Here is a 23,088-nt window from a genome sequence, read left to right on the forward strand (position 1 = left end):
TAACTAATCAAATATCAGAAAATTAAGATCTCATTGCAAAATAGATACTAAAACATGAACACACTATAAATTCCATAAAGGAAATAAAAAGAAAGATACCAACAATTAAAATTAAAGAGATACATTTTTATCATCTCATAGTAAAGTCATTTATCTAAATTCCTTTTTCAAAGAAATTATTATCAAAGGTCCAAGATTTCAAGCTCAAAAATTGCCTATTTTACTTAAAATGTCGTTAGAAATTTATATGAGAGGTTAAGGTACTTAAGTGAACCTAAGGTCCAAATATCATAAGGTGGTTCTAGGTGGTTATGCTTGAGTAGTAAAATCAGTTACTTTTGCTATTTAATTTAAAGATTCTTTAGCTCTCTTAAAAAGGGTATTCTTATTCCAGTATATGATTCTTAATTAAAGACCTATCGGGTATCATAAAAATTTTATCTTTTTTTCTATTCACACAACACATTAACTGTCCTTAGCACTTACAGGATAGGTAACAAATGGAAATAAGTATATTATAAGTCTTAATAAGTAAATTCAGGATTCTGGCTATTGAAATTGTTTTAATTATTATTAATATTCAATTCCAGAAATAAAAAGAGAACGGCAACAACAATGTGTCAACTGTGAAAGAAGACGAAGAAGAAGAAAGAGAGCGACATCAACAATTTGTCAACTATGAAAGAAGAAGAAGAAGAAGAAGAAGAAGAAGAAGAAGAAGAAGAAGAAGAAGAAAGAGAATGACATCAACAATTTGTCAACTATGAAAGAAGAAGAAGAAGAAGAAGAAGAAGAAGAAGAAGAAGAAGAAGAAAGAGAAAAAGAGATGCAACATTTTGCAATAATTAAGTACACACCTTGACTATTACTGCCAGTAGATGGATGATTGATTAGTTGAATTGAAGCTTGTAGTGCAGAGGAAGCTTCTCCGAGTGAACGAACATAAAATGTTAGCATATTAAGATCAATTCGTAAATCTGGGTTAAGATGTTGAAGTAGTGCAACAACATTAAATGTAATTTGTTGCCGCCAAGTTTTCTGTTGTTGCTCGAACTTTTTCTGCATCCTTTGTTGCATTATCTCTTTCATTTCTTCCATTTTTTCCCCATCATCTCATAAGTAGTATTTGAAGAGGGTCCAGATTTTCTAGATTTTTGTTTGAAGATAATCTTTGTAACCCCACGTCCATACAATCTTACGCGACCTGGATGTTTAGATCCCATGACTGTTGCAAATGCGTCAACTGATTGGTTATCATCTTCACTTTTTTGAGTTTGTATTTTTTCCATTTCAGCCTACAAATAAAATTTAAGAGAAGAAAATATAAGTAAATAAAACTGAGCTAACAATTAGGACCAAAAAGATAATCTCGACAAGGTTTAAAGTAAAAATCTTTCTACAATTTTGCGCATTGTATCTTCATATGATTTCTTGTATACTCGACCAGGTTTTCTTGATCTTATAGCCACAAACATGTCCTTACTTGACGGAGCTTCAGAAGTTTCCTACTTGTTTTTCTAGTTACATGAAAGTCAGCATAAAAATCTTCCCAAGTAAGGTTAACAAGTTCATATTAATGAAAAATAAGAGAAAATACCAAATCTCGCGAATTGTAGCAAAACTTATTTTGCCAGCAGTGTGTGAATTCTTTAACTTTTTTCGATTCTCAGTATTTAACTTTTTTCGATTCTCAGTATCTAATACACTTCTGCCTTATGCATTTTGATAATCTAAAGAGTGTTGGACATTAAGACAAGACGAGGAATGAACTTCAAAAATAATTACTCATTCTCTTTGTCGAAAATCAAGTTTAATATGTCTATAACGTACCTGAACTTTATTAGACTTCCGGTATTCAAGAAGGTACTTAAACTCAGATTCTGAAACATATGATGGCTTTTTTTCCATTCGAAGTTCGTCATTGGCATAGGCTTCATAGTAGTTTTTCTTCAACCAACACTTATACCTTCTCCAAGCATTTTGAATTGATTGAAAAACCCACTCTTTTCCATCATCATGAATGTCATATTTTGTCTACAGTTTGGTGTACTTGAGTTAGAGAAACAATATGAAATATTATCAAGTAAAAATTGAAACAATGAAAACTTCAAACCTTGGTATATGTCCACATATCCTCTTTTGTATTTAGTTTCTTCTAGTTATGTATATTTAGAGGACAAAAGGTTGAATTTCTTGCTAATGTACCGAGGAAACTGCCCAACTCTTTTACAATTTCGTCAGTAGGACCAATGGGTTGGTTCAAATCATTTAGAACAACCAATTTGCGCTCACTCCGCCCATGTACACTTTGCATATGTGTCCTTCCTCTTTTTCATTTTACAGTGGAAGGGCCTGCAATAATTACGAACTAGAGATAATTACCAAATCACTAATGCTAATTGAATTTATGATTGAAATCTATATATTCTTGCCTCATTTTTTAGATTGTTCAATTACTTCATGAGTGGCAGAATGTTGTGACACTTGCGGCATTTGTTCCAATACTACTTGTGCAGCAGAAGATGTAGAATATTGCAACACTTACTGCACCTGTTTCAGTACTGCTTGTGCAGCAGAAGCTATAGAGTGTAGTGTCGCTCGATGCACTTGTTCTTACCCTTTTGTTGCTACATGAGCGGTAGAATCCAATGGTACTTGTTGTACTTGTTCTTGTACTTTTTGTGGTACATGAGAGGTAAGTGGCAATTGAAGCACTTGTAACGACCCAACCTGTCATTTTTTCTTCTACAACCCGTTCCCCTAAATAAGACTTCTCATATGTGCTTTTACTGTTTTATGACTTGCGGGAATGATTAGTCCGAGATTTAGAAGAATTCGGATTGAAATAGGAACACTTGGTTGCTTAGTCAACTTTAAAAGGCTAAGTATGACTTTGGTCAATATTTTGAGTAAACGATCTCGGAATCAGGATTTGATGGTTCCAATAGGTTCGTATCATAATTTTGGACTTGAGTGTATGCTCGAATCGGGTTTTGGACAATCCGGGAGCGTTTCGGCACTTAATAGTGAAAGTTGGCTAATTGAAGGTTTAAAGTTCTTTAAATTTGGTTTTGAGTAGGTTTTGGATTAATTGAGGTCCGTTTGGAATTTCGAGCCTGGGAATAGTTACGTAAGGTGATTTAAGACTTGCACGCAAAATTTAGTGTCATTCCGAGTAGTCTAAGTATTATTCGGCATATTCGGAGCAATTTGGGAACTTGAAGTTCATATTTTGATTCAATTCGATTTTGGGGTACAAATCTTAGTTTTGTTGTTGATTTACGTATTTTGAGAGTTCGAGCAGGTTCGTATTATGTTTATAGACTTGTTGGTACATTTGGACAGGGTCCTAAGTGGCTCGGGTGAGTTTCGGACAGCCCGGAGCAATGTTGGAAAAACTAGAAATTCCAGTTCTGGTTTCCTCCTTCGCGAACGCGAAAGTACCCACGCGTTCGCGATGAAGGAATTGGGGCTAGAAGATTTTATTCTATGCGTTCGCGATAGCCAGCCCACGTTCGCGAAGGTGTGGGACCTGTAACCTTCGCGTTCGCGTGAGGTGACTCGTGTTCGCCTAGAGGAGCCTGGGCTGGACTTTGGGGCCACTGTTATTCTTCGCGTTCGCGAAGGTGCCCTCGCATTTGCGAAGGGTAGGCCAAGTCAGCCTTTGCATTCGCAGAGCCCCTGTCGCATTCGCGATGAGTCATTTCAGGGCCGTTTTCCTTCGCGAACGCGAGGCCTCTTCCGCGTTCGCGAAGAAGGGGTCAGAAGTGGTGGGCAGAATGTTTTAAAGACGAGGCTCAGCCATTTTTGAGCCCATTTTCTTCATCCTTGGGGATATTTGAGCTTCTTGAGAGGGGTATTCACCTAGCAACTTGGAGGTAAGTAAATTCTACCTTTTGTGATATAAATACATATATTATGGGTAGATTTTAACATGTAATTGTGAAAAATCATGGGTTAGATAAAAAAATCTAGGTTTTGATAAAAATGAAATTTTAACCACAAAAATGGTTATGGAATGGGATTGTATACTTGAGTTCTTAAGGTTATGGGTAACGATTTTCTCCGAAAATTTTCAAAATCCAGGCACGTGGGCCCGGGGTAAATTTTAGAAATTTTTTAATTTGGGTTGGGTAATTACTCTAAAAGATAAATTATGAAATTTTGAGCATGTATTGATTAAATTATATAACATTTAGCTAGTTTCAGATTTTTCGGCACCAAATTGAGGCTTTAGCGCGAAACTGTTACCGGGAAGTGAGCTTTGAGACGAGGTAAATCTATTGTCTAATCTTGTAAGAGGGAATTTACCCCATAGGTATTTTAAATAAATATTTGTTTCTAATTGTGGGGGCTACGTACGTACAAGGTGACGAGAGTCCGTGCGTAGCTACTAATTATGCTTATGTCAGGGTAGTTTTAGGACCCAAATCATGAACTATTGAGATAATTGCACCCTACTTGTCAATTAAAGTGCCTAAATTATATTAGAACTTGCTAGAGGATTTGTGAAAGGTTTCTAACAAAATTTGTATTATTTTGTGTATTAATCCATAATAACGTTTAAGCCAAATGCTTATAACGTATCCTTCTCTTCTTGTGGAGCGGGCCGAATGCCTCGGCAGTAGATAGATGTATCTATGGTTCGTGCCGCTCGACCCTCAGCAGTGTACACATTATTATGGATCGGGCCGTACGACCTCAACATAAATCGTGCTTAATAATAATAATTTATCGGTACTTTGATATTTTATTGCATCTTGTGAAGATAAATGACTTATTGGAAATTATTAAATTGTGAAAGAAGTATCTGCTCCTGCTTGCTAAGGAAAACTTGTTATTATTCACATAACCCGTGTTTATTTAAATATTTCTATTTTAATATTGTTGACCCATAATAAGTGTTGAAGTCGACCCCTCGTCACTACTTATTCGATGTTAGACATGATACTTACTGGGTAAACGTTGATTTATATACTCATGCTATACTTGATGCACCTTTTGGGTAGGATTTGAGACAGGTGTATCAGGCAGTCCTACCGGCGCGCATCCCATATATCCCGAGGTCTAGTGGTGAGCTACCTTCTGAATCGTTCTGCAGCCCCTGGGTCTCTCTTTGTATTTGTGTTCTGTCTATCTCATGTTCAGATGGTAGTTAGAATTTTTTATAATCTACTAGATGCTCATATACTTGTGACACCAGGTCTTTGCACACACACTAGTAGAATTGTAGTTTTAAAATATTACTTTGGTTGTGAAGGCACTCAGCTGTTTTGTTTTATTTATTTAAACCTTTTGTTTCTTAAATCTCGCAAATAAGGAAAATTTAATTACTCGAAAAATTATAAAAAGAGAAATAATCTATCTCAATCACTATTGCCTAGCGGTAACGTTGGGCGCCATCACGACTTATAGGTGAAGTTGGGTCGTGACAACATGGTATCAGAGCACTAGGTTCGCGTAGGTCTCACAAGTTATGAGTATGCCTAATAGAGTTTTGCGGATCGGTACAGAGACTACCTTTCTCTTCGAGAGGCTATAGGGTGTTAGGAAACTACCTTTCTTTATCTCCTATCGTGCAGTTGATGTAATACTAAGTATCTTTCCCTTATTCTCTCATAGATGGTAAGAACGCGCTCTACGGAGGTTCCAGACCAAGGAAAAGCTACTCCCCCTATTGCTAGTGGCCGAGGCAGAGGCCGAGGGAGGGCTCCAGCCCGTGGTAGGGGATGAGGACGTCCTAGGGTTGCTCCAGCTATGCCACCAGTGGATCCGGCAGAGGATCCTATCATTGAGGAGCAGGGCGAGGTGCCTGCGGCACAGCCAGCTCCGGTAGATTTCACGTCCGCACCAGGATTTCAGGAGGTCATGGGTCGTATGCTGCGGTTCATGGATACTATGACTTAGGCCGGTTTATTTATGGTAGACCCAACCAAAAAGGGAGCACAGACCCCTACCGCACAGGCTCAGGGGCATGCAACTGCGGCATATTAGACCCAGGGTGCACTACCCGTGGGTGGAGCTCAGCCAGTCACAACAGCTACACCGATGCCGATACCAGTTGTGGCCGGTGATCCGCATAGGCTATTGGACAGATGGACCAGGCTTCATTCTCCTGCTTTCGAGGGTAAGCCACATGAGGACCCCCAGGATTTTATTGATCGGTGCAGGGACAAACTGCACAACATGAGGATATTAGAGTCCCACGGGTTATACTTCACTACTTTTTAGCTAGAGGGCAGGGCCCGTAGGTGGTAGCAGTCACATCTTCTCGGCAGACCAGCAGGTTCTCCTCCCATGATTTGGGATCAGTTCACACGCCTCTTCTTAGACAGATACATTCTACCCTCCCGGAGGAAAGAGTTGCGGTTCCAGTTCGAGCAGCTCCAGCAGGGTCAGATGTTAGTGACCGACTATGAGGCGAGGTTCTCCGAATTGTCTTGCGATGCACTTATGATATTACCTATCGATGTAGAAAAAGTGTAGAGGTTTGTCGCCGGATTGCACTATGGTATTCAGGCCACCATGGCTCGAGAGGTGGAGATGGGGACTTCTTACGGGCTAGTTGTGGAGATAGCTCGGAGGATTGAGGGTGTCCATCAGGGGAGCCGAGAGCAGGCGGCGAGGGACAAGTGGTTTCCATATTCAGGAGAGTTTAGTGGTGCCCCGGCTGGGGGCAGAGGTCCGTTCGTGAGGGATCAGTCCAGCAAGCCCCCTTATCCAGCACCGCCACCTCCTTGGGGTGCTCCGGTGCGACCTTATTTCAGTGCTATGCCAAAGAGTTCTTACCGCCCACCAGCTATTCAGGGCTCCTCCAGTGGGTATTCAGGCCATCAAGGCCAGACTTCAGGTCAGCAGTCTACTGTACCGAGGGGTTGTTTCGAGTGTGGGGATTTCAATCATGTACGGAGATTCTGCCCCAGGCTTCGGGGCAAGGAAGTGCAGCAGGGTCAGCAGCCCATGATTACAGCACCAGTTGTCCCACCAGCCGTCCGGCCACCTAGAGGCGGAGGGCAGGTGGGAAGGGGTCATCCTAGAGGTGGAGGCCAGTCGAGCGGAGGCCAATCAGGTGGCACTCCAGCAAGGTTCTATGCTTTTCCGGCCAGACCAGATGCAGTGGCCTCAGATGCCGTGATCACAGGTATTATTTCTATATGTGGTAGAGATGCCTCAGTATTATTTGATCCAGGGTCTACGTATTCCTATGTTTCATCACTATTTGCTCATTACCTAGGTGTTTCTCGTGAGTCCTTGGGTACTCCTGTTTATGTGTCCACTACTGTGGGCGATTCTGTTATTATGGATCAGATCTACCGGTCCTACATTGTTACCTTCTGTGGTTACGAGACTAGAGCGGATCTTTTGCTGCTTGATATGACTGATATTGAGATCATCATGGGCATGGACTGGTTATCTCCATATCATGCCATTCTAGATTGCCAAAGCCATTTTAGTCTTTAACCTTCTAAAATTAATTTAAATAAACTTAATTAAATTCAACAAAATGTAATACAATTATAATCATCAAATACACTACTAATTACTGTAGTTAATTAATTAATTATCAAAATATCTTATTTTCCAATATATGACACTAACTTCGGATTATTTTGAAATTGCAGGCTAATTTACTAAAATTAAGGAATAACTTTGAAATTAATTATAACACCTATATAATGAATATAAAGGCTATTTTAGTAGTCTAAAAATAGTAAAAATAATATATTTTATAATTACACAATACTAAATTATTGGCTTACAATTATTAATTACTTAATTTATATAAAACAAATATGTATTATTGATTAGAAAATATTTTCAACACATTTATTGTAAATCATTAAGTAGAAGTAAATTAAGTTTAAAAAAGAGGGTCAAAATTGGTCGTCAACAACTACCTCTCTTTTACCGGAGATGATAAAAGAGTTTTCGGGCAAAGAAATCGAACCAAGACCAAATTTGTCCCGACTTTAGGCATATATTACAGGAATGGCATATAGATTTGGGGAAGATAATTAAGAAAGAGTTAAGGGGGATTTCGGAGAAGTTTTAGGAAAATTGGGGTCGAATGCTGGCTTTGAATTGCTTACATACCCTGGGCATAACGAGGATCAAGCCTCATGTAGTTCTAGAGTGATAATTTGGAGAAGGCGATGCTTGCAGGAATTGCCCCAGTATCGTATTATGATAATACCGCAAGGCGAGAAGATTTTGGTACCCAAGATAGCTCTGAATTACGGCTTGATTTGAAAGATTTGATGATTTAGAGTTCCACTGATCGTATTTGAGTTTGTGTTTGGATCCTTGGCCCGTTTTTGACTTTGTTATCCCTCATAGCATTGTAGCTTGGTTTGCTGCTTAGAAGAAGTTTCACATCGTGATGCTTGATCCTGCTAAACAAAGTACACACGTACCCATATATTGTAATGTGGATGTGTTAGGATGTGATATAAATGATGCAAGAATGATGGTGTCTGGCTGTCGGCTGGCCATTATTTGGGATCGGGGTAACGGGATATTGGAATTTGACACGATTGTTAGCCGGGTTGTGTACCGTTCTGTAGTTGTCGGAGCGTTAAGTCTCCTCACATTGGGAGTATCTCTGCACGATGGGAGTAGTCGACTTGGAATATAAATGTATCTCCGCGCAATGGGAGTTTTACTTGATATGCAAAGTATCTCCGCACGATGGGGGTTTGACTTGAAATGTAAAGAGCTTTTAGGCTGCATGAACAAAACGTCAAAATATACAAGATAAAATAACGAATTAAGGAGCATGCCCAAGACATACTCTTGACTGCAAACTAAATTTGGATGGTTCGTCCTTCGATTGGTGAAGTTGGCGACGAAGTTTGCAACTATCTACTTGAAATCTCCGATATGGCTGAGTAATAGTGTGAAAATGCTCTAGTTGGCAAAGCGAACGGTTTGCTATATATAGGGCTTTGATTGGCAAAGCCAGCGACTCGATTTGTACAGGGCGCTCCGATTGAGCGAGCTGATAGTTTGCTATGTACATGGCTCCAATTGGCAGGGTCGACGACTCGATTTGTATAGGGTGCTCGTATTGGTTGAGAAGACGGTTTGCTATATACACAACTCCGACGGGGCTCGCTATATACAAGGTGCTCCGATCATATCGGAGGCTTGGTTCTAGAATACTTGCAAAGAATTTTGGAGTTAGTCTTTAATCATATGAGGAAATAAATTAAATAATGAAAGAGAGATAAGGGTCATGACAGAGTATCAGGTTCGTCATTGCTCTGAGCGTGCCCAAACATTCTTCATATCCTGTCAGTCCTGCATTCAAAGAAACATTCTTAGGAGGGGGGTGTTGGTTTATGTTGACCGTGATCCTAGCTTTGCCATGAATCTGGTGAGGTTATGTCACGAAGTTTGGTAGGTGGAATGATAGTTTTCTTAGAAAACATTTTGAAAATCATTTATTTTTATGGCATATGTCGTCGTTCCGAATTATGACATGTTCGGATGCTCTTTCGAGCGCGAACGTTGTTTCTGAATGACTTCACCCCATTGATGTCGATTCCTGGGATGCCTCTGGTGATGTAGCTTCTTGCTGCTATGATTGCATCCTAATATAAATGACTGCATTACAAAAGGTCTTCCTACGGTTATGACCGAACCTTTTCAGGTTGCCTACGTATCCGAACGAAATCAGGTCTAAACAAAGTTCGAAGGTAATAAAATGATAAAAATGAATTATGATGATGAACGAGCTAAAATCAAGCAACCTACGTATCCAAATAGAATCAGGTCAAAATGTAGTACAATTACAATAGATGCAAAATGATAAAAAATTGAAATGAAGTGGCTCGGTCTGACTCAAACAGCCTACATATCCAAATGGAATCAGGACAAAACGTAGTTCTATTACAATAGATGACTGAATCTGATGAGAATTGCCTACGTATTCCTGCCGAAGGAAATCAAGTCGTGGCGTAATTTCGAGTAAATACAAAATGACTTTTGGATTTTCTATTACAAAAGGGAGGGAGAGAGAGACCGGACCTTACATGGGTTGCCTACGTATCCCATCATGCAAAGTCAGGTCGGGCGTAATTCTGTTACACCCAAACCTAAATTCTAATGTCTTCAAATGTAATATCTCTTAATTGCATCTGAGTTGATGGTCTTCGTGCTGACTCTGCCATCCATTTCTGCTAGGATCAAAGCTTCTCCTGACAATACTAGATGGACCACATAAGGACCCTGCCAATTTGGTGCGAATTTCCCTTGGGTTCCTCCTGATGAGGGAATATTTTCTTCAAAACCAACTGCCATAGTGAAAATTGCCAAGGTTTCAATTTCTTGTTGAATGCATTCGCCATCCTATTTTTATACAATTGACCATGACATACGTCATCCATTCTCTTTTTGTCAATGAGAATGAGTTGCTCCTGCCTGATCCGTATCCATTCTGCATCGTCTAACTTGGCTTCTTGAATGAACCTCAAAGATGGTATCTCAACCTCTGCATGTATCACAGCCTCGGTGCCAAATACTAACATGTATGGCGTTGCTCCACTGGATGTTCTCATGGTGGTCCGATAAACCAACAAGGCGAAGGATAGTTTCTCGTGCCATTGTCTATGATTGTCCACTATCTTTAGTAAGATCCTTTTGATATTTTTGTTGGCTGCTTCAACTGCTCCATTCATTTTGCGGCCTGTAGGCCGTGGAATTATGATGGACGATTATTAACTTCTCGCAAATTTCTCTTATGAGATCGCTATTGAGATTGGTTGCATTGTCAGTGATGATCGACTCTAGTATCCCAAATCCGCAGACTATGTTGTTACGGACGAAATCTGCTACCACTTTATTCGTAACGACCTTGTATGTAGAATCTTCAACCCATTTAGTCAAGTAGTCAATGGAAACCAGGATAAAATGGTTTCCGTTTGATGCGGAGGGTTCCATCGGTCCAATCATATCCATACCCCAAGCGGCGAACGGCCAAGGGGAACCCATTACATTTAACTCGTTAGGTGGAACCCAGATGAAATCCTCATGAATTTGACACTGGTAACACTTCTGTACGTAACAGATACTGTCGCTTTCCATGGTCATCCAAAAGTATCCGGCTCATAAATTCTTCTTGGCCAAGGTGAAACCATTCATGTGATGTCCACATGTTCCTGCGTGTATTTCTTCTAACAATCTGGTTGCCTCAACATCATCTACACATCTTAACAGACCCAAATTTGGGGTCCTCCTGTATAGGACTTCCCCGTTAAGGAAAAAGTGATTCGCTAGCCTTCTGAGTGCTCGTTTCTGACCGTTGGTGGCGTTCTCTGGATGAACTCTTGTTTCAAGGAACCTTTTGACGTTGTAGCACCACGGCTCACCGTCTAGCTCTTCATCTACATGGAAACATTACGCATGTTGATCCTGAACCTCTATCTCAATAGGGTCAATGTAATTCTTATTTAGATGCTGGATCATGGATCAAAAGGTTGCGAGAGCATCGGCAAACCCGTTTTGGATTCTGGAAATGTGTTTGAACTCGATCTTGGTGAATTTCTTGCACAACTCTTTCACACAATGCAGGTACGGAAGGATCTTGAGGTTCTTGGTAGTCCATTCACCTTGGACTCGATGTATCAGTAGATCAGAATCTCCTATGACTAGAAGCTCCTTAATATTCATGTCAACCGCCATCCTAATCCCGAGGATGCATGCTTCATACTCAGCCATATCATTAGTGCAAGGGAACCTTATCTTAGCTAAAACTGCGTAATGATTTCCTAACTCAGAGATCAGGAGTGCCCCGATCCCTACTCCTTTGAAGTTTGCGGCTCCATCAAAAAACATTCTCCATCCTGGGTATGACTCTCCGATATCTTCCTCGGTGAACAACACTTCTTCATCCGGAAAGTATGTAGTGAGTGACTCATAGTCCATGTCCACTGGGTTTTCTTCAAGATGGTCAGCTAATTCTTGTCCCTTGATTGCCTTCTACGTCACGTACACAACATCGAACCCGCTGAGAAGAATCTGTAACTTGGCCAACTTTCCAATACGCATCGACTTTTGGAAGATGTACTTGAGCGGGTCGAGCTGAGATATCAGGTGTGTGGTTTATGCTGACATGTAATGTCTCAACTTCTAGGTGATCCAAGTCAAAGCGCAGCAGGTCCACTCTATCTTAGTGTATTTGGCTTCACATGGTGTAAACTTCTTACTTAGGTAGTAGATAGCCTGCTCCTTCCTCCTAATCTCACCGTGTTTTCCCAACACGCATCTAAATGTGTTGTCCACAACAGACATGTATAGTAACAGTGGCTTCCAGGGTTTGACAAATACTCCTTGATCTTGCTGAAAGCTTTCTGACACTCTTCTGTCCATTTCGTAGCAGCATCCTTTTTTAACAACTTGAAAATGGGTTCGCAGATTACCGTAGACTGGGCTATGAATCTACTTATATAGTTTAATATGCCAAGGAAACTCATCACGTCCTTCTTGCTTTTAGGCGGCGGTAGGTCTTGAATGGCTTTGATCTTTGAAGCATCCAATTCTATCCCTTTCCTGCTGACGACGAAGCCCAATAACTTTCCGGCGGGGACTCTGAATGCATATTTTGCGGGATTCAACTTCAAACTGTACCTCTGCAAACGTTTGAAAAATTTCTTCAAGTCATTCAAATGTTCTGCACTCTTTCAGGATTTGATGATGATGTCGTCCATGTATACCTCGATTTCCTTGTGGATCATGTTGTGAAAGAGGGTCGTCGTGGCCCTCATGTAAGTAGCACCGACATTCTTGAGGCTGAACGGCATGAACCTATAATAGTAAACTCCTCATGGCGTAGTGAACGATGTCTTCTCCTCATCTTCCTCATGCATCAGGATCTGATGGTACCCAACGAAACAATCAACAAATGACTGTAGCTCATGCTTCGTGCAATTGTTGATAAGGACGTGAATGTTTGGCAAAGAAAAATCATCCTTCGGACTAGCTTTGTTGAGATCTCAATAGTCCACACATATCCTAATCTTTCTATCCTTCTTCGGTACCGGTACGATGTTTGCCAACTGATGGTAGGCTATAATCTCATGTTTTAGTCGCTTATTGCACTCTAATTCTCTATACTTTATTCGTGTTTGAGCTTTAATTGATAGTGTTTTGCACTTATCGTATGTTTTATGCCTTGTAGGAGTGATTCCAAGCCATGTAGATGTTGTGGAGCTAATTCGAGCTATTTGGAACTTTGATGTCTGAGTAAAAGCACAAAGGATTAAATCGGGATCGTGTTTAGGGGTCGTGGACCAAGTCTGGATGTAAAGATTGAGCTTTGATCCGTACTGTGAGAAATCCTCACTGCTGCGGTGCATGGGGTGCGGCGCGTGTACAAATTCCTACTATCTATCAGAAGTTAGCTCTCTGGATTTTCCCACTAATGCCCTGTATGGTGCGTCGCCCCATGCGGCCTATGCAATATTTACAGAGTGAAAATCCTATTTTGGCTAGGAGAAGGTGGTTTCGTCTGGGCATGACCCTACTTGGTATAAATACATGGAAAAATATTATTTTCTGGACTTTTGACATACTTTAGACCGAAGGAAGCTAAGGAGGAGTTGGAGGAGAAAAAGCACAAGGATTTCATCATTCCTTCCTCTCTCAAGACCCGAGTTTGGATCGAATTTATGTTTTCCTATACTTTTATTATATTTGTGATGAATTTCTCCACATCTATGGAGTAGTGCTCTTTAGGGTTTGATGGATTTGGTGTATTGATGATTGTTTGTGGATTATAACTCTAGTTTTATGTATTGAAGCGTTTTTGGATGATTTAATTGTTGCATCTATATTCACTTGTTCATGTAATCGAGAGAGGCATAACTTGTGATATCTTTGCATTATATAGTTAGTTGAGTTCATTAATTCTTCTTAATAATCAAAAGAGGCTAGTTGAATCATTGATTAAACCTAGTTAGGACGATAATAGAGAGAGGTTCTCCTAAAGATACGCATTCTTGCATATCTTCACGTGCTTAAATTGGTTCATCCCGCGAGGTGGAGACTTAATCGAGAGAGGAGTTTTTGCTGAACGTGTGAACTAATAATTGAGTGAATTTGAGAGACTCACTTAAACATTAGAAGTGAATTATCCAGAGTTAGATCCCAAACAATTATCTTTCACCTATCCTATCAAAACCCTATCTTCTCCCATTGATAACCTTTTTGCTTGTTCCTTGTTTCGATTGTCATTAGTCAATAGATTTAGATTCTTAGTTAATTTTAGTTAGAAATCATATAAATCTGAATTGTTGATCATCTTGGATAGAACCCAAGCTAAAAACTCCAAAAATACTGTTTAAATCCAATCCATGTGGATACGATATTATACAATACTATATTTGATTAGCGAGTATAATTTAGGTGTGTGTTTCGAGCTCGTCAAATTTTGGTGTCGTTGTCTGGGATTAGCAACCAATAGTGTTTGAAATAGTTTTTTTTCTTGTACGGAGAGCTTATTTATTAATAGTAAAAGAAAAACCACAAAGGAAGAGTAAAAGTAAGGGGGGCAAAAGCTACACTAGTGTTGCCTCTAATAGCCAACACATACTGAGCTAGACCTTACCTTACAATTCCTATTGAGGCATGAACAACCTCATCTTTTAGCAAGCATGTAAAAAATAAGAACTCAAAATTAGTAAATACTCTATGATCATCATAGAGTTTATAACACACTCAATGATGATATTACATATGATAATGCTTAGAAAATGATAAAATAAAACGAGGTAGAAATTGGATTCTTGCCCCTCATTCATGATACGTGTGAGTTCTTCAAATTGTAGCTCCTTAAGATCCTCTTCGGCTATATTCAATAAATCTTCAAAATTCCTTATTTCTTCTTCGATCGATTGGACTTTGTAGATTTGGTCGGGGCTGCCCCTTTTCGCTTTGCATCTCTCATTGGGAGTATCCTAAGTGTTACTCCTTCATTCAGTTTTTCATCCCAACTATTCTCCCTTGTGAGTGCCTTATTCTTTTTTCCACTGTGCGTAGGAGATAAATCTCCACATCTAGCCGCCTCAGCTCGGCAATAATCAAGCAAATCTTCTTTCTCGCCTTCTTCCCAAATTTTAACACGTAAGTTGTTCTCTAGTTGTTGAATAACACATTTCTGTGCAACCATATCTAATGGTTCATGCCTCTTCACAACCATGGCATTAGGTTTTATTATGCAATCTTTCAATTGAGCATTTTTGTTCTTACCCGATTTTTTCTATAGAGGCGCAGATGTTTTTGTACCTGGTAGATGATCTCAAGTAGGAACAAAAACAGCAGCATTAGGACTTAGTTTTGTTTTGATTTGCACACTCGGTGAAGTACTAATAACCTTCTCAAACACAGTTACTGCTCCTTTCTTAGCATTATCACCTCATCGTGTTGAAGAACATATTTCTTGAGTGTTTTGTTCCTGGAAATCAACAACATAATCTTCTTCACCTTCTTCTAACTCTTCTGCTTGGTCAGCCCATGACTTACGCTTAGATCTAATTGCCACATGTAGCTCTCTTAAAATCTGGACAGATTCATCACTTAGTTCGGCATCACTCATCATGTCATTATGTTCTTCTCTTGTGTGGTCAGCCCCACCCTTTTTTGTTGCTGACGACATCATGGATAAAGTTTGCTGGTTGTTGGAATCTTGTAACATGTTGCTAGATCGATCAAACAAATCATTAGAAGGAATATCATGTTGGGATGTATTCAAACCAACCCCTTCCATGCCATTATTTCCCTTCACCTCTTGAAGAAACAGTCCCTTCGTAGGATTAGACAAAAACCCAGGAAGAACTTGCAAAGGATTCAAACCTTCCAGAATTTCAGCTCCAATTGCAGTAAGATTTATATTAGTAGGTGCAATAGAGTTCCTGGAAACTTTGCACTCATCCGCACATACCACAATCTGCACTTTCTTATTTTTTGAACTCTTCTCTGCAGCTCGATCTGGAGATTTAATTCCAGATGTTTCCTTCTATTTGCGTGTTACTGAACAACAGCCTTCCTCTCTATTGACATCCACTCCTTTCTTGCTACTAGAGTTTGCTACCTGTTCCAGGAGTTCATTATGTTTAGTAGACTGTGCAGCAGATTGTACACTAGTTCTGCCTGCATTAGTTACATTATCCAAAACATGATCATGCTCATTGAGCAATGCATCAAACGATTTAGAAAACTCGATATGCTTTGATGTTATGACCTGGTCTTGCACGCCTGGAGATCTCCTACTTTTAGGCAATCAATGTGTCACTGCTTGCTGCTGATTCTGTCGAACATATGTAGCACTTGAAATCTGCTATTGTTTCATCCCTTTTGGAGATGCATTCTGCCTTGTAGGTGATCTTACCACCATTGTCCAATCAACTCGTGCTGCATTCACATGTGTTGTATCATTAGACGAAGTGTAAACATGGTCTAGATCCTCCACATTCACAGTTGCAGCCTCCAAACCATCAGGTCATGTACCAGTATCAATAGCAGCAGGTTTATTGTTTCGTTCCCCTGTTTCTAAAGCTTCTGCTCCCTTAGTAACCTGGTTGTGATGTTTAAGAATTTTCCCATCCCTCATAACATCAACCTCAGTCAACTTCACCTCACCATGAGATGTATTCTTTCCAGCTTCGCGCACATGTCCTGCAGCAAAATTAATTTGCACTTCACTAGTGTGCCCAACATTGGCATGGCCAGCTGAATGTGTTGGACAGCTTTTTCCTTGTTCAAGCACTACGTTATCATCTGTACTAGTTACACTATCCAAAGCATCAACTCCTTCAAGTTCTTGTCTCTCATCATGCACAATAGTAGCTATAAAACCTGCTTGTTTTTCAACTAGTTCTTCGTGTGCAGCAGTTGCATCAGGGACATATTTGATGTTAGTCTGTCCCTGTTCGTTTTTTAGTAGATGCAAAACTTCAGTATTTATTTTTTCAACACCTGCAGATTGCTTATCCCAAGTTGAACCTCCACCACCATTATGACCATTAGTAACCCTCAAATCCTGAGAAACTCTCGCTAGAGCTGCCGCAACTAGAGTGGCACCACAATCTTGAGTCACGTTTGGTTTTTTCAAAACAGCAGCTTTAGATTTATGGTTAATAAGAGAAATTGTACCATTAATTTTTGCTAACAGCTGTTGAGGTTGCCCAGGTGCAACATTGTAAACGTTAGTAACTTTAATAGCGTGCACATCGATTTGCAACTCCTCAGCACCGTTGCTTACAACTGCTTCAACTGGATCTGTATTAATCTCATTAACTGAAACTGCATGTTGCTCCTTCTTATGATCTGATCCTTGATGAGCAGCATGTGAACTTTCACCACTGTTATTTGTTGACACCAAACCCATTCCTTCAGCTGCATTCCTTAATTTTTTGGCATCTAAAATTTGTCTCAAATCTCCTTTAAAATTTCCTCCAGTGGTTTCAAAATCACGATCATCCAACTAGTTTTCCTTTTGGACCTTCTTTAAAAGCAAACGACATACCTCTTACTCATGCCCTTGGTTCTTGCAAACATTACAGTACGCAGGTAAGTTATCATAAACAATTTCCTGGAAGAACTCAGACACGTTTCCAGATTTATTTTCCACCTGTTGCAACCTTATTCTTTGAGGAAGGTTATCCGAGAGGTCAAGGATTACCCTAACTCTAGCAGTGCTAGGTCTTGATCTCTTTTGAGTTGCTTTATTAGTTGCAATAGAAATACCAACTGCTGAAGTTATTGACAGGAAAGCCTTCTTCGCAAACAAATCTGGAGGTAGATTAGGAAGTGATATCCACACGACGGCCTTCGTTTCTTCCTTGGGATTGAATCCAATGGACCATGGGAAAACTCTATATTGATGTTCTGCTCCATTGTGCATAAAATAATTAACTGAACACGACAATGATAACACAAAATATTCATAATGATCACACCTAATTAAAAGCTGCCTAGGCGCTAATAATTCTGTTAAACAATGGCCCTTAATTCCGAGTTGCTTGGGCAGTATTGCTCGCAAGGCTTTTAGGTCTGGTGCACGAGCAGAAACCTTAACCACAATTGCTTGATGCAATCCCTCTTCTTTGGCAAAATGTTGGCTCTCCTCCAAGTCAAAACAAAGGGTTGGTTCTCCATGGACAAAGTCGACTGGTTTTAACACTGTTTGGTGCAAAAACGTAACTGGGTTGGCTAGGAACAATTGTGCAGCATATGTAGATGGATTAGTAGGATTTGTAGTGTTTTCTTTAGGATTTATACATTGCTTTCCCACAGCCATAGGATTGGGATAGAGCTGCTCGCCCATGGCAGCATCTAGTTCTGTAGAACTTACTATTCCAGTGGTGAAATCGCCTGATATTTGGCGGAGAGCTAGTTCTTGATGTGGAGAACAAACCCCATGGCTTCGAAGTGCAAAATTTGAGCCCGAATCGAGCCGGAAAATTTCAGAATCTCCCGGGCAAAATTTTGCTACAGTAAATGCGTTACCATTTTGAAGATGTGCAGCAGGTGGCTTTGACTTTGAAGATGAAACCAATTGGGGAAGGTGCGCAATGGGTCGGGGGTTCTATTGTGACTGGTCCGGTGGCTTTTGGCCGCCGGACGGCGGTGCAGCCGCAATAAAGGCACTACTCATTACTGTAGCGAATAGTCATCTTGTACGGAGAGTATTTTTGGGAGCGTAAAATGAATGGGGTTTAGTGGTTTTTCATGCTAGAATACTTAAAAAATGTGTTTGAAATAGTTTGTAGTGCTAATTCAGGAATTTTTCTTTTTTATTTCATTTTATTTTATTTTATTTTTCTCTTTTTACGTTTGATGTTCATTGAGTGTGAGTAGGTTACAGGTTTAGAGTGGTGCATGACTCGAGCCTCTGCGAAAGAAGTGCTACCATACGAGCCAGATATAGAAAAACAACTGTGACATCTGAGGAAGAAAAGGGGATCTCACCAATACATCAGAAAAGGTTGGAAAATCCTCAACCAAAGAAACTATGGCTTGAAACGGTGACGATAATGTAGATTTGGCTGCAAGAGAGGCAACCCAACAATGAGAAAAAGCTATATGGGATGCTGAGGAAGCAGCTATCAGAGATGCACGGATCATCTATGAAGAAGAGAGAGGTCGGAGAATTGCTCAGAATCAACCCTTGGCTGCAGACTAGTTCAAAAATCTAGCTCCCATGCCTGGGAGACCACTGGGTGATTATGCTAGACCGGTCTATAATCATGGCTTATCAAGTGTGAGACCACCTCCAATTGTAGCTAAATATTTCGAGTTGAAGCAAGGCTTGCTTCAAACCCTTCAGAATTATTGTGTCTTCAGAGGGAAGATGAATAAAGATCCAAATACACATCTGATGGACTTCGAGGAGATTATGAACACCTTTCGATATAATAGTGTGTCATGAGATGCAGTGTACATGAGGGCATTCCCCTTCACACTCAATGATGATGCGAAATAGTGGTTTCGAAGCTTACCCACGAGATCGATTAGAACATGAGAGGAGATGACAAGAAAATTTCTTGATAAATATTTCTCCTTAGCTAAGACGGGTAAGTTTAGAAGAGAAATCCATAACTTCTGCCAGAAAGAGACTGAAACTATTTTTGAAGCATGGGAGAGGTTTAAGGAGATTGTTCGAAAGTGTCAACATAGTGGAATTGAACTCTGGATGCAACTCCGGGACATTTGGGATGGATTGACACTGGCTTCACGTAGAACATTGAGCAATGCAGCTGGAGGCCCGTTGATGAAGAAGACTCCAGAGGAGATAGTCACAATTCTTGATGAGTTGTCTGAAGATGCAAATCAGTGGCCCTCTGAGAGTGCTGAAAGAAGATCAACTAGTGTTCACCAAGTTGACGCTACTACGTCTGTGCAAGTACAGCTTGATGCTATGGCTAAGTAAATACGAAAGTTGACCTTAGCCTAGATACAAAATGAGCCTCACGCAACTTGTGATATATGTGGAAGACGACACCCCACTCATGAGTGTCAAGCCTCAACTGAGGAAGTGAATGCCGTGGGAAACTATAATTTTAATGCAATGAGTCAGAAGCACCCTGGTTTTTCATGGAGTTCACCTGGGGGTACCACGAATGCATGGCAACAAAATAACTCTAGACCCTAGGGACAAGGAGCTCCAGCATACCAAAATCAGTAGAGGAAGCAATTTCAGCCTCAACAACCCAATCAGTCTAGTCTAGAGGATCTAATGAAGGCCTTCATTATCAAGCCAGATGAGAGGTTGGACGCCCATGGAACAGCTATCAAAGAGCTGGGCACATCTTTTCGAAACCTGGAGAGACAAGTGGGACAGATTGCAACAATATTATCAGAGAGGGCTCCAGGAACTCTCCTCGTTGATATTGAGAGAAATCTCAAAGAAACAGTGAATGCTATAACTCTGAGAAATGGGAAAGTGTTGAAAGATCCCACCCTGATCCAAAATGATGTGAAACTTGAAAATGAAAGTGGGTAGCAGCTGAAGTATTATGTTGATAAAAATAAGAAGGACCAGATAAAACCTGAGAAAAAGAAGAAGAGAGAAATTTCGAGAAGGGAGGAACATGATGAGAGCGAGTATTTGTCTGTGCTACCTTTCTCTCAAAAGCTATATAGAGAAAAGCTAGACAAGCAGTTTGGGAGATTTCTGGATGTGCTTAAACAGGTTCATGTAAATTTACCATTCAAAGAAGTTCTCTCACAAATGCCTGCTTATGCCAAATTCTTGAAGGACATCCTTACAAAGAAGAGAAAGATAGAAGAGACTTCAGTAGTCAAGCTTACATAGCATTGCAGTGCTATATTGCAAAACAAACTCCCACAAAGGTGTGAAGATCCAGGGAGTTTTACTATACCTTGCTCTGTAGGACTATTTATTTTGATAAATCATTATGAGATTTTGGTGCCTCAATTAATTTAATACTTTATCTATTTACAGAAAACTAGAGAAGGAGATTGGAGAGATAAGGTCCGCACCAATATCGTTGTAGATGGCAGACCAAACGACTTTAATACCCGAGGGGATAGTGGAAGATGTGTTAGTTCGGGTGGATAAGTTTGTATTTTCTCTGGATTTTATAGTGCTGAAAATGGAGGAAAACAAGGAGGTCCCCCTCATCCTAGGAAGACCATTCTTAGCGACGGGAAGAGCTATATTAGATATACATGAGAGAAAACTCATGCTCAGAGTGGGTGAGAAAACTGTGATTTTCGAGATGGATGGAGAGAAGGGGTGCAAAAAGAAAAATCAGCTGCGAGTGTTGAGTGGAAAGTGAAGGGCTCAAAAGAGAAGGATGCAGTGAGCGATAAAAATAAGTGTGGGATGTACCCCAAGCAGGCAGAGAAGAAGTTGTCTGCATGGATGTGTGCATTAGTTCGGGCACGAGGAATGGGGCCCAACTTTGACTCAGACCCTGACTAGATATTCAGGGAAGTTTTCTCTACCTTATGCTTTTTAATTGTGTGTCATGGGGACATGCCACAACTTAAAGTATGGGGTGGGGGATATGGTGTATGTATGTATGTATGTATATTAATTTTCTTTTTGTTAGTTGTAGTAGTTAGAGATAGAAAATTTTGAAAAAAAAAAACAAAAACATAAAAATTTAAAATTTCTGATTTTTCCCAACGATGGATATCATGGACAGGTTCCTTGAGGTATTAAAGTAGAAAGAAAAAAGACAAAAAGATTTTCATTTGTAGGTAGTGTAATAATTCCCCCTTGATTTTCCTTTGTGTCGCAGTTCTTTTTCAAGTGTTTTATTTGAACCGGGTGTAGTTAGTTTTTGTTTTGTAGAGTAGTAGGAAGCCTTGTGCTGTGATTTCAATTGAAGAAAATATATCTTAACTTTATTATGCCTTGAGAATAGCAAGTGCTTTAGTTGTGACGCTTAGGCTCAGTTTTTGACTCTTGTTCAAGTACATTGAATTGTATGATCTTAACTTTGCTTAACTGGTTTGACTAGAGTGTCTTGATAATCTGATCCAGAGTGAGTTATGTGCCATGTGTGGGTGAGGTTTTTTGTGTATTCAGCGCATTGCATTTGATGTGTAGAACTTGCCCCGTGTGTTTGCAAAGCGAAATAGTAGTTTTATTCAGTCTTGGAAGTGATATAGACATTTCTTTGTTGATCCAGTTATATGCTTTTACCCACCTAATTTTTATATATCTTAGTTAACCCCTTTGAGCCTGTAATCCTATTTCTTTGGCAACCACATTGTTTGAATTGACCATCTATTTGAACCTTGTACCTCTCGTGAGCACTTGAATTTGTTATGAACTTTGTAAAAGTTGAAGTATGAAGTGGTTGGTTTGGCTTTTAAGTAGAACTATTGAAAGAAGGAGAAAGGTGCAATGTTTTGAAAAAGTAAGAGCCACATGAATTGAAAAAGAAAGAAAAACAATAAGTGTATGATTGTGAAAAATATTCCTTGATAGTGGTTACTTGATGTAATTGTGCTTAAAGAAGTAGGGAGTTAATGTATATTGATGTGGAGGTGGAGTTATGGCTTGACGTAAGTGTGGGGTTTTGAATGGTTAATTGTATGTATTAAAGTGCTTAGGGAGGTGTATTCACTCTTATATCCAAATGTATCCTACCCATCCTGTAGCCTACACTACAATCAATTAAAGTCCTACTTGATCCCTTGAATGAATGAGCTCAATTAGTAGAGTAGTACACTATGGGCAAGCGTATGTTACGTCTTTTGTGGCACATGAATGTTGTTTCTGAGAGTGAGTAAATTCTTTTTATCGTGAGTTCCTGGTTGTTCTTCAACTTTATTGTGTGTGGAACTACTCTCTATTATTGTGTGAGGGCACTTGATTCATGAGGGAAAGGTAATATTGTTGACCTCTGTGTTAGAGTAAGTGAGCGGGTTATAACACATTGCGTGGTGCTTATGAATCAAATCTTAAGGCGAGGATGTTACGGTATTGTGCTTAATCTGTTTTAAATATTCTTGGTGTGATGAGTTATTAGAGTAGTTGAAAAAGGTCGTGTCTATATGAAGTGTAGTTTGATTGCTCGAGGACGAGAAATGGTTTATGTATGGGGCACCGCG

The 23,088-nt window shown here is 39.9% G+C and overlaps 1 protein-coding gene and 1 non-coding gene across 5 annotated transcripts in view; both read right to left on the reverse strand.

The window, feature by feature from the left end:
• Positions 1 to 23,088, reverse strand: part of LOC104118235 (uncharacterized) — a 33,158-nt gene that overhangs the window by 1,023 nt on the left and 9,047 nt on the right. Inside the window, exons 1-3 of one of the 4 annotated variants that reach the window (XM_070182353.1) lie at positions 2,433 to 17,383; positions 2,114 to 2,352; positions 1,967 to 2,034 (exon numbers count right to left, since the gene is read on the reverse strand). In XM_070182353.1, coding sequence (XP_070038454.1) covers positions 16,496 to 17,383 — 888 coding nt within the window. In that variant the 3' untranslated portion in view covers positions 1,967 to 2,034; positions 2,114 to 2,352; positions 2,433 to 16,495. Of the gene's footprint in view, positions 1 to 857; positions 1,296 to 1,400; positions 1,667 to 1,830; positions 2,035 to 2,113; positions 17,384 to 23,088 lie in introns of those variants that run through there. The other 3 variants (XR_011410347.1, XR_004512589.2, XM_070182352.1) reach the window with 3 other exon arrangements.
• On the reverse strand, positions 19,574 to 19,680 carry LOC117281955 (small nucleolar RNA R71). Its single transcript, XR_004512591.1, has one exon. It is a non-coding gene; the product is annotated as a small nucleolar RNA R71 (small nucleolar RNA).

The sequence above is a fragment of the Nicotiana tomentosiformis genome, chromosome 8, assembly GCF_000390325.3.
Source record: "Nicotiana tomentosiformis chromosome 8, ASM39032v3, whole genome shotgun sequence".
Taxonomy (NCBI): Eukaryota; Viridiplantae; Streptophyta; class Magnoliopsida; order Solanales; family Solanaceae; genus Nicotiana; species Nicotiana tomentosiformis.